At 35.9% G+C, this 13077-nt stretch overlaps 1 protein-coding gene across 17 annotated transcripts in view; it reads right to left on the reverse strand.

Annotated features, from left to right (window-relative positions):
• ADD3 (adducin 3) overlaps positions 1-13077 on the reverse strand; it is a 109402-nt gene that overhangs the window by 27982 nt on the left and 68343 nt on the right. For all 17 annotated transcript variants that reach the window (XM_081073809.1, XM_081073816.1, XM_081073810.1 and 14 more), the window contains exon 2: positions 2152-2371. In XM_081073809.1, coding sequence (XP_080929935.1) covers positions 2152-2346 — 195 coding nt within the window. In that variant the 5' untranslated portion in view covers positions 2347-2371. The remainder of the gene's footprint in view (positions 1-2151; positions 2372-13077) is intronic.

Genomic DNA, 13077 nt, shown 5'->3' on the forward strand with positions numbered 1-13077 from the left:
ATTTTGCAGGTGTGAAGAAGGTAAAATAAATTGTGGCAGATTGTAGTGCTTTTAAAATAAATTGTGATCAGAGTGAACAATCCACCCTCAGAAGGTGGAGCTTAATTCCTCTCCTTTTGAAGAAGAGCTGAACTTAGTGACTCATTAGTAACAGACAAATATGGTAGGAAAGATGGTATTTAATGTCCAGGATTAGGTCTTAAAAGGCACTGCAGGTTCCTCTTTGCGCTCTCTCAGACATTTACTCCGGGGGAGAACACTCAGCCTCAGGTAAAGGTCTATGTGGCAAGGAACTGTGTGGCCTTTTGCTACCCATGTGAGTGACCCATTTAAAGAATGGAAACCTCTAGGCCAGTCAAGCCTTCAGGTGACAGCAGCCCTGGCTGATTGATGTCTTGACTGTAACTGCATGACAGACCTTGAGCCAGAACCACTCAGCTAAACTGCAACTAAATTCCGAGGCACAGAAACGATGAGACAAAGCTTGTTGTTTTAAGTTGCTAAGTTTTGGGGTAATTTGTTATTTAGCAATAGGTAACGAATACAGGCTACTATGCAGCATTTCCTTTGGTGAAAAGAAAATTTATTGTATTAAAAGAAATTTGAAAACCACTGACCTAAAACATGGCAGATAGACAAAATTTATATACTTTAACAAACTAGATTTTAAATTCACTAGCAAAGATCTAGGGGGAAAAATGATCAATCTATAATTCTTTAACCCTTCTTTGTTTCTATCTGGGCTGAAAATTATCACTCTTACTATATAAATATGGAAATGACAACCTATATATCTGCCCTTTCGCATTATTCCAAGTTCCCCAAGGCATAAGTAAAATTTGTACTTTTAAGCCGATTTACAACTGAAAATACATACATATTAAAAAATTATATAACCTACTGAAAGTATGCTACCTTTAGTTTAATGGGTAAATTATAAAATGAAAACCCTGGCATGGAAATGTAGTTTAGTACTTTTTCCTTTTAAACTTTACAGTTAGAATTGAATGGTTCTCTTTGGAGCACTTCCCAAAGAAATCTCCGTATTTCATAACCCTGAAAAAAATATGAACTTCATCTTATTCTTTCAGTTACTTTATACTGTCTGTTACTATAATCATTTGGCTAATAAGTTACTTCTTAAAAACGGTTTCTTTAGAAGAGGAAATATGTTTATTATGATCCAAATAATTAACATGCCCTTTAAGTATTTATAAATACAGAAACTCAGGTTTCCATAAAAGAAGGTATTGAACATTTACTCCCTCATGTTGAATTCTCTGGTTAGTCGCCTTTAAATTTAAGCTATGCTTAAATTCCTCAAAGCTTGCTTTTATAACCTGTACTTGCTTTTACTGAGGCCACTGGGGTAGGAGAATTACTCAAGAGTGGAATTCCCCTTTGGCTTTGGACTCAACTTCTGTGATTAAATTCACAAGGGCACAACAAAAATGATTTACCAGGGCCTCCTCAGGCACTTCTAGGCCTCGATGCTTATTTTAGTACCGAAGTTGGAAACCTTATATGACCTTAACCTGGGCATCATGTGTCTATGTGTGCTGAACTCTGCCTTAAAGGGCCCATGATTTTTATTATGCATAAAGCTAGAAATTCATTTTGCATCTTAAATCAAGCTCTTCTCTCGTTTTCCATCACTTACACATGAGCTTTGCAATTCCACGAAGGGTAAGAAAACTAACAAATCACTTGAATATGATTTACAAAGTCTGGATATTATTGTGCAGGCTGCTCTGAGTGTCAAGGTATCCAAAGGAAAAAGAAAATATGTGCATGAAATGTACCTAACTCATTCCTTCATTCCTAACACTTCAGTCATGCCTTTCATTTCTTCCCAGATATTCAGTCTGAATCAGGTGTCCTTCGCTCAGGACCATCTTTTGTCTTCCTTTAATGAAGCATTACATTCAGAAATCACACAAAGAAAATTTACACCGCCAAGACAACACTCGTTTGTTACTACAGCTTTGCAAATCAAATATATAATTAGGTGTTCATTTTGCCTCTGAAAGATTGGGGATAACTTGTCACTCTTCTTCTCCTCTCCTAACCTAAGAGTTACGATACCTCCTACTGCATTATATCAAGGTTTCAAAGAACAACAATTATAGCCTTGTAATTATTTCAACTCACGGGACTTTGCAAGATCTGAGTAACGCGTTTCCTCTGCTCCATCATATTGAAGTCTTGTCGTAAATCGGGAGACATGTTCCTCTCCCTGATGTATTCTGGGTCATTTTCATCGATGCGGTCAAAATACCTCTCTTTGTGAGGCATGCTGGGAGGAGGAGGAGTAGTAATCACGCCTTGGCTGGCATCTGAACTCATGCTTCAAGCCTGCGAGTCCCCTTATCTGTATCAATAAACACAAAGGAGGAGATTCATGGTAAATTCATTATTAAATTCAAATTTTACATTGGTCAAGCAGAACTTTTTTTTGCCCTCAGAATAACAGTGGTAATTCTCTTTAAAAGTGGCTTCTCAATAAATATTAGAACAATTTTTTATTAAGGTAAAAATATCTTAGATTATAATACTAAATTGGAAATGGGTATTTTCAGAGCTAATGGAAACTTGTGGTTCAATTATAATAACGCCATCAACTGTTGTTGCATTTTTAAAGGGACGACCAAAATACAGAAAAGTAAAATGCCGAAATTCCATAATTAGTGAGTACTGTTAGTAGAGCTTCCCTTTTCTCTCTTACTCATGATTACATGTTAGACTAAACTCTGGCCATATTTAATAACCACTACCTTTTATAGTGAATGTAATTTACTAACATGAGAGAAACACAGCTTTTAAGTTCTTTAAATGATGCAACAACTTCCTGGGGAAAATGTAGGAATTATTAAGTTGGCTAGACTACCTAACTTTACTTCAAATCCCCAAATAAGAAACACTAAAAAGCTATTCAGAAAATACATGAACAGCTGATTCACTTAATTATCATGATTTAAGCTATACATTTGGGCTTTGCTATAGCTGAGCACCTAATCAACTAGATAGGTCAACAGGACGTCCAGTCATCTAACATTCCCCGCTCACCCCGACCTGTGATCTCCGTGTTAGAAGTTGATGAAATCATCTAGCTCAGTGTTTCGCAAATTGTCTAGTGTGACTTTCTCCAATTCGCTGTGGGTCACTATTTTTGTAAAATACAAAATTATGCATTTAAATATCGTGTCATTGCCTAACTGCAAGAAGTTTCTAAACACTTAGTATCACAGTCTGCACTGGTCACAGACTGGGAACACACAGTCCACTCTGCAGACTGGCACTGGAACCTTGAACCAGAGATGTAGAGTAGCAATGACCTAGCAGAGAGTAACAGTCACTGCCAACTAAAGGAGTACTTTGTTGAACTTTCAGAAGAGAATAAGGCAGTAAGCCTACATCAAGAGGAAGGAAGACCACTGATTAGTGTCTTCTTTTCTCTAATTCTTTTCAACTGAGTATAGAAAATTCAAAAATGTACAGGGGAGGAGAAAAGGAAATAAAAAAGGAAATTGTAAAAACAGTTTTGCTTAACACATTTTTCTCTATAGGTGGTGACTTCCATTCAAATGCAACCTGTTCAATATAAATGACTGGGTAACAGGAAAACCTTTCTGACTAACTATAGAATGGTATTTTTAAAAGTGATTATTTGCTTGGTGGGAAGAAGCACTTCAGAATAAGGGGAGTTAAATGTAAAAGATCCAAGTATTATTTTTCCATTTATGTAGAAAACTAAGAGGAGAGAACTCTCTATGGACCTGCAACTCTGCAGATTCTTCACACCTCGAAGTCCCAGCAAAACACTTCTAGATAGATCCACGAGGGGAAAGGCTAAGGTCACTTTCATCTTAGAAACCTGCATCCTTGATAAGACCAGAGACATCTGGTCTGTCTTTTAAACACAGTAACGACCAAAGAGGTTACTGCATTTGTCTCTAATAATAGTCTTCTCTGATAGACTTCATCTCTAAAGCTTCCTTGACCCAATTTAGCCCAAGCAAACTAATTCTAGGACATTAAAATGAGTATGTGACAATGAAATGTGTTCTTCACAGGATAAATTGTCAGTTTTTTTTTCTTTTTTATACAACATCCACTACTAATGGAATGACCCTGGCCTCATTATATTCCCCAAGAATTAGGTTTTGCTGTATGTACTGTTATTAGCTTGGCTTACCAACCTACAGTATTTACCATGATCTTGCTATTATCCAAAAATGTGGTGTACAGAGCACCAACTGTAAGAAACTTTCTTCATATCCAACTGGGTTATCAGAAGTCTAGAGGGCTAACCAATCTTTGGAACCTAATTTTCTTAGAAGCTGTTTATAATAAGTCCATTTGAACTTCTTTAAACAGTTTACTGCTAGCAGATAGGAGCTTTAAGGAGAATTAAAGTTAAAACAACAAATTCACATATATTAGTAAATGTCATGCTGACTTTAAAAGGCCAAGTACAGACTAAGCGGGTACTCAATTAACAATTGGGACATCATTTAACAAAGGAATCAATTCTATTTTAGTTTACCACAGTAGGTCACTGTCTTCTTAAGCCATTTTTAAAAAGACAGTCCACAAATATTGCCTTCAGCTGGATATCACCTATTCCTCTATCCCAAGCACTATTTAGCTTAATGGAGAATAGAGTTAGATAATAAGCTTGTGTCTAATTGAATTCGCTGATGTTTATAAAATAATCTTATGAAAAACACAGCAAAAAGTAAAGAACTGTGGTGGTAGATTCACTTCATTGTCCCAGTATTGGTTTAAGAAACTGAGAAATGAGACACTGATAAGTAAAAGCTTGCAGTTTGAAGAACTCTTGATGAACACATTTTCAGATGAGGAAGATACATCCAACCACCCACATTCATAATAAAAGAAAATACTATATATGTACAACATTTTATTGTTTATAGCTCTCTTACACCCTTCTTATTTTATCTTTGCAACTACACAGTGAGATAGAGGTTGATAATCTAGAGGTGCAGTGGATGAAACATCCTGCCCCAAATCCTACTGCTTGTATCTTAGTCAATATGCAAAGCTACAATTTCTGTCTCCTAGTTCACTTTATAATGACACGTACTATTACATATATCATAAAACATAAAAGGGCTACAAAGTTTAGACTCTTTCAGTCTACATTCTGTCCTGAATATTTAACAACTGACGCTTATGGAATCTGTCAAAAAATGAGGAAATGACACCAAAAAAAGAGATACAAAACTGGAAATGACTCAAAACACTCCGACCTTTTTAAAACTTCAAAAGCTCATTATTTAACTTAGCTTTTTAATACAAGAAGTTTGAAAGTTTTATGTACTTGGAACAAGAAGTAGGAATTTATATAAAGGATATAAAACAAAGAATAAGAATAGTAACTTGTCATTTAAGTATTCTATACATAGATGCTGAACAATGAGAGTTTTATATAGATTTTAAGCCAATCATAAGCACAACTGATTATCTGCAATTTTGCACACTAAGTACTACCGAGTAAACTGTTATTTCAAGTCTTGAAAAGATTTAGGATCCACAAGATTATTTGAACATAAAACAGAATTCAGAAAAATATGGGAGAAGCTTGCAGCATTATTCACAATAGCCAAGATGGAAACAACCCCACTGTCCATTGATGAATGAATGGATTAAAAAATGTGATACACACACACACACACACACACACACACGAATATTATTCAACCATAAAAAGGAAATCCTGCCATTTTCAACAACTTGGATGGACCGTGAGGGCATTATGCTAAGTGAAATAAGTCAAGCAAAAAAATACAACACCTTGTACATGCAATGTTCATAGCTGCACTACTCACAACAGCCAAAAGGAGGAACCAACCCAAATGTCGGTCAACAGATGAATGGATAAACAATAAATGCAGTACGTCCATGTAATGGAATATTATTCAGCCATTAAAGGAACGAAGGACTGATATAGCTACAACATGGATGAACCTCAAGAACATTATGCTAAGAAGCCAGACACAAAAGGCTATGATTCCACTGATATGACGTATCCAGAAGAGGCAAATCCAAGGAGACAGAAAGCAGATTGGTAGTTGCCAGGGGCTGCGGAGAAGGACAAATAGAGATTGACTGCTTAATAGGTTTCTGTTTGGGGTGATGAAAACGTTGTGAATCTAGATGGTGTGATGGCTGCACATCACTGCAAATATACTTAATGCCACTGAGCTGTACATTTTAAAATGGTACATTTTATGTTATATGTGTTTTACCACAGTAAGAAAACTCAAAATGGATCACAGACGTAACTGTAAATCTATAACACTTATAGAAAAAATAAATAAGAGAAAATCTTTAGGATCTAGGGCCAGGCAAAGAGTTCTTAGACTTGATACAAAAACATACTCCACAAAGGAAAAGTGACATATTGGACTTGACTAAAATTTAAGATGTTTGTCTGCAAACACCTCTGAAGAGGATAAAAAGACAAGCTACAGACCATGAGAAAAAAACTTGCAAACCACATATCCAACAAAGGACTGGTATGTATAATATATAACAAACTACCAAAACTCAACAGTTAAAAAAAAAAAATCAAACAGTTCAATTAGAATATGGGGAAAAAATATGAACAGACAGTTAAGAGGATTATAAATAAGCACATATACATGGTAAATTAGCACATAAAAATATGTTTAGCATTCATTAGGGAAATGCAAATTAAAATCACAAGATACCACTACACAAGTAGCAGAATGGCTGAAAAATCAGTGCTAGCCCCAAATGCTGGAGAAGAGGCCTAGAAACTGTTTCCCTTATGCATTGCTAGTGGGAATGTAAAGTGGTACAGCAACTCTGGCAAGCAGTTTGGCATTTTCTTAAAAACTAAATGTGCAACTACTGTATTAATTGCTCAGCAATTGAACTTCTCGTCATTTAACCCAGAAAAAGGAAAACATATGTTTTCATATCAAAACACAAAACTCTATACCCAAATTTTTAGTAGCTTCCTTTGTAACCATCAAAGATTGGAAACAATCTAGATGTCCTTCCACAGGTGAATGATTAAACAAACTGTGGTACATTCACATTGTGTAATATTGTAAAAGCAATGGAAAGGAGTGAATTACTGATACATACAACAGCCTGAATAGGTCTCCACTGAATCACACTGAGTGAAAAAAGCCAATCCCAAAAGGTTACATACAGCATGATTCCATTTATATAATACAGCATGTCCTCAAATAATGTTTCTTTATTATTAATACAATGATGAGCTGCTCTAGGAACTTAACTTTTGTTTACATCAAGTAGCTTATGGTAAAATTGGTTTCATTATATGTCGTTTCGCTTCAAGTTGCAGAACTTATTCATGATGTTAAGTGAGGACTTACTGTATTCTTCAAATGACAAAATTACAGAAGTGGGGAACAGGGTAGTGGCTGCCAGAAGTTGGGGAAGGATGTGCTCAGGAGGGTGGGAGACGCACAGAGGAAGGAGGTGGGTGAGGTTATACAAGGGCAACACGAGGGATCCTTGCGGCGATCAAACCGTTCTGTATCTTGACTGTGGTGGTGGACACAAGTACACGTGACACAACTGCACAGAACAGGGCGCACGCATGCGCACACGCGAGACTACAAGCAAAACTGAGAAAAACTGAATTCCCAAATTAAGACCAGTGGATTACACCAATACCCTGACTGTGATGTTATATTATACTACAGTTTTACAAGGTGTTACCATGGGGGGAAGGGAGTAAAGGGCACACAGGATCTCCCTGTATTAATTCCTACAGTTACATGTAAATCTACAATTATGTCCATCAAAATAAGAAGTTTAAGTTTTTAAAAGGCCATTCTATAATAATGGCCTAGTTTCTATTTCACATAATAATATGATCAACTGCAGCAGGGTAAAGCTTTCAGTTATTTTTAGATATTTTCTTCACCAGAATGCATTTACAGGTGAAAACTAAATTGTCCCTGAATAAAAAGGCACAGATCCTGTTCACATCTACTGGTCACTGAAAAACATTTCTCATGATGACTGGTCTAGAACAATTTTGAATCTTAAAGTCTGGTTACATAACAGTTTACTCAAATTAAGGACAGTTAAGCTCTCAGGAGACAAAATAAAACATTGTAAAAAAGCATTGAATGGATGTTGTTGAGATTTCAGTATTAGTCTTTATAAGCCAGGAGACATAGCAAGAGGAAATATTAACTCAGCTGTTGGACTCGATCAAGTCTGCATTTCCACCAATGGCTGTGTGACATTAGAACAGCCATGGACTATTCATTCACCAAGTGTCTGAGCATCTACAATGTGTCAAGGTCCTACTATGTGGGGCTACAACAACAAGACACAGTTCTTCCTCTGTAAAAAGGCAGTTACATCACACAGGTTTCATGATCAACTGTAAAATAAAAGGACTATTCTCCCAAGACCCTTCAGATTTTCTGAGTTCTTATATCGTATGATCCTGCTGGTGTCTTCTGATCTAGTCCCAAAATGAGGCAGATAAAGACCCTTGATATGGGTTAGGATTCATAACAGCTAGTGATTTTCTAATAATAATTAGGTGTTCCTAACTTCAGTGATGGGTTATAGCATTTAAAAACAACTATCAGTTACTAAACTCTTACTATGTGCTAACCACAGGAGTTTAAATACATTCGGTCATTTACTGCTCATAATCCTATGAAGTAGGTATTATCCATTTTACAGGAAGAAATAAAGTCATCGAGAAGTAACTTGTCTCAGGTCAAAGAGCAAGCCAGTGGTGGACCAGCAATTTAAATCTAGTCTATAGATCTCTAAAGCCCAGGATCTTAATCACAACCCAGACCCAGGGGCAGCTAGTAATTTCTTTGAAATGTCAATTCCAGCTATTCAGTATCTCTGATGGGTTGAAAAGGTTTTACACAGGATGGAAAAGCAAGGGGGGGGGGGGGAAGTACCAGAATTGCCATAGCTCAGGGGGTCAGGCATCTTCACTATACTGCCTCACAAGGAGGGATGTTTTAAGGGAAGTAAGTTGTAGCTTCTAGCTCCTCGTAACCCTGAACAACTAAACCTAACGTAACTATTTCTGCTCCAGGTGATATGAGAAACAACTCAGTTCCAGGGCTCCTCTTTAAAATTAACCAACACTATTTTTAATACCACACTACTATATACAGTCATGATTTCTAGAACTTCAGAGCAATATAAACCAGTGCAAACCAGTATGAACTCTATTAGGGGCGAAAAATTGGTCTTTTAACAGTGTTCTTTGAATTGAATCATGCGGAAAACAGATTTTTTTTTTTAAAGTAATGTTATAAAACTTGTCAACACTATGGGTTTTCCTCTGGCCATGCAGATTAGAAACAAGATATCAAGCATAAACAAAATTCTAGTTTTAAAAACCTTATCCAAATATTTATGCAGTAACTATTCAACATGTATGTTTAAAGAACATAAAGTTCAAGACAAAAATAGATGAAACACTCTAGAACAGCGGCTTTCAAACTTTTTAAATATGAAATCAATGATACATTTTATATTGCAATCACATACAAATACATTAGATATAAAACTGAAATAAATTCATGACATGACTTTCCCTTACTATGTTGTACCTTCTGATATTTTCTATTTTAATCTATTTCACTTTTTTAAAAAATGCTGGTTAAATTGATTCATGATCTACTGAGTTGTGACCCGCAGTTTGAAAAATACTACCCTAGAAACTCTAAGTGATGGTCAGATGGGAAACAGAAAGGAAGAGAGAGAGAAAAAGAGAGAGAAGGAGAGAGAGAGAGAGAGAGAGAGAGAGAGAGAGAGAGAGAGAGAGAGAGAGAAAGAGAGAGAGAGGAATATGGGGGAGGACAGAGAAATGAGCATGTGCTAGAGAGACAGAAAAAAATAGTAAATGATTCCTTGAATTTTTTTTTAAGAAATGTTTATAGCAGGTTATAGAAATAAGATCCTAGTGATTTGGGGGATAATTACATTTTCCTCCATTTGGGCACTCAGAAAATGTCATATGTATGACTCCATGTCAGGTTTCTTCGTCTTCATTTCTCTTGCCTCTTACCTACTTGCAGTTCAGCTGTCCAGATCTCTCTGCTCCTGTCTGAGGTCCCCACAATGGCAGGGTACTCCCTACGCGGCAGCTGAATCGAATTATTTTACTATGTCACAACTCCTTCCAAATCAATCTGGTTTGTGTTATTTCTAGGCTGGGAATGGTAAAAACAATCTTGTGAAAAGTTACTACTTATAAAAAGTCTTTCCAAACTTAAAGTTCTTGGCAGTTTTAACAGCGTTCTCTAGAATATAAGCAACAAGGGTGGCTGTACTTTCAAGTACCAGGCCTATTATTCCATATTTAAAACAATAATCAAAGATATGCCAAGACTTCAAAGCAGGATATTTGGTTAAAACAATATAACAGCTTATGTACCGAGTTAGAGTGTTTCTTGATGAAGGTTACTATAAATTTGTGAAGGTAAAGTTCTAGAGAACAACTTGGTCTCTGTACAAACTATGACAAGCCACATCCTCCAATCGACCAGTGAAATTTTATTCATTTTAAATTCTAAAAGACATGAACTAGTTTCAACTGCTAGCCAAATTTTTATATACAACTAACAAAAGTAGATACAAGAAAAATAAAAAAAACAAACAAACTGGCATTGAGGAGCACTGAGTAATAAAGATGTCACTTTCTAAGTGCCCCAGTGGAAGATTTAATTATCCCACAAAGCACTAGGATCCTAGAGCTATAATGGCTATTGATTCTATGAGAGCTGTCTTGGAATATTTCAGACTAGATTCAAGGATCACATTTTACAGATGAGAGGAAACTATACTCAGAGGTGTTGAGTGATTTTTCTAAAGCTACAATGCTCAAGTATCAGATATTGCTATAAAATCATAACAATAACATTAATTAGCATTACCATGTCAGTCACAGATTGTTCCATGGTCAAAATTTACTCCTTCAATGAAACACAAGAAAAAAGTAGGCCCATCACACACAGTTCATGCAGGTATTTTATAAATACCATCGACTGAGACGAACAGGCTTATAAACGAATTTAGTGGCATGACTGTCTGCCTGTCAAGCATGCACAGAAAAATAAATAGATGTACGAATGAGGCAGTTGTACAGTGGTGGTTTGCTTGACTTAAATAACTAAGGGACACATTTGCTTTAAGTAACTGGATTTTGAAAGATTAAGAAGTATCCACTACAATATTCCTAATAAGTCAAGGATCTGCCTTTTCACTTAAATTCGTTGAAGGCTTTGAAGCAAAAGTTAAGAGAACATCTAGTCCAAATCTCTTGTTTTCTAGATTAGACAACTAATGAAACAAGTCTTCCTTAAAGAGATACACCCAAGAGGATACGCTTGGCATCAGTAGGGGTGATCTAAGTTCTCCTACTCTAGGGCTCTTTCCATGACACAATATTGCTTTCTCATAATTCGTCACCTTATATATTTGGTCTTCTTTCCATCAGTATTTACCAAACCAGACAAATAAGGTGCATGAGGACAAGGAGTATTAGGAGATGGGCAGACCAAGAAACTTAACAAGAGAGGCAAATATGAATGGTATCATAAAATGCCAAGGACCATTCCACACAAGTTTGAATTCCAAACAGAAAGGACCTACCTGCAGGGTAAGGGCTCTTAAACCAGTTCAAGTCCATCTGAAAAACCACCCCACGGGCAATGATCAGTATTTTGAAGTTGTTACTGTCAACCTAAGAGATGACTACGGTGTCTTCACTAGAGGTTATGAAAACTACATCGATTACGCCCTGGGTAACAATAAATTATGTTCAAGTTTACACTTTTACCACTCAAGTTAATTTAGCATCATTTTGAAAGAGTTGAGGGCCTTTAACTATTTATAATGAGACAAATCAACCCTCAGAGAAAGACTGTGTTGGCAGCATCCCCACTTCATAGATATGGAAACTGAGATTTAATAATTTGCCTCAGATAACCAAATGCTCGTCACCAAAAAAGGAATTATTCAAGGTTACAGATCTTAAAAGGTGTGGAAGATTTGAACAAAAAAGATGAAATGACTCAAAGGACTGTCATTTCATTTCCTAGAAGTATTACAATTTTGATTATGGCTTTTCTTTATTGTGGTGCCTAAAAATATATCACAATATTTGGCACCAAAATAGAAATGACAAATGTTCTTAAAGTAGTAAAATTTAAAAATCTTGTATGGCAATCAAACTGGTTTAAGTGTAGAAACAACTCTCTCTGTCCTATGGCCAGAATATTACGATTGATCCAAATCATTCTTAAATTTCTGAATCCTTTTTTTTTTCTTTTAAAATGACTTCTGTTAAGTATATCTTTAAAATAAAAGTATATGTAAATTCTAAACTTCAATTTAAAAGTCTAGGAAACAATGAACCTACAGTTGATTAGTAAAAGATACTGTTAATCTTAGTCTTAGTTAAAAATCCAATTTAAAGTCAAAGGAAAAATACCAACAATAAGAAAATATATTAGTAACAGTAGAAGAACCTATTACGTTACTAAATATCCTATACTTAATGGAAATTGATAGCTGACTCAGCATTCATTGGGAAAAAAGAAACAGAAAACTGTCAATTGGAGGCCATAGCTATGAAAGCATTTTGGTTTCCAACGTTGTTTTATAAATAACGCTGCTAACTGAGATAAACTTTTTTAGCAAACATGAAAATACATCCTGTGCTTATACAACTGGAACTTTATAGTAGTTAGATGCAATCACAATATACATTGTTCAAGATGTAAGTGCAGAGCAATAAGGACAAAAACTTCAAGTAGGTGCTTGCTAGGTCAACATGTAGCAGGTGATCCAAGGACTAAAGGCAGTAACTGTTGGACGAAGTGGAGACTACATCTAACCTCTTTCTCACTCAAGTTCCAATAACTGATGAAGAATATTTTATTGCTCAACATTACCTGTTGCAGGGAAAAGTGAGCTGGACTTCTGTATTTGAAGAGTAGGAATTGGGGAGAAGAGAGGCAGTTACTTGCTCAGATATTGGTAGGAGTGGAAATAACA

This window comes from Rhinolophus hipposideros (genome assembly GCF_964194185.1).
Source record: "Rhinolophus hipposideros genome assembly, chromosome: 15".
NCBI classification, from domain to species: domain Eukaryota; kingdom Metazoa; phylum Chordata; class Mammalia; order Chiroptera; family Rhinolophidae; genus Rhinolophus; species Rhinolophus hipposideros.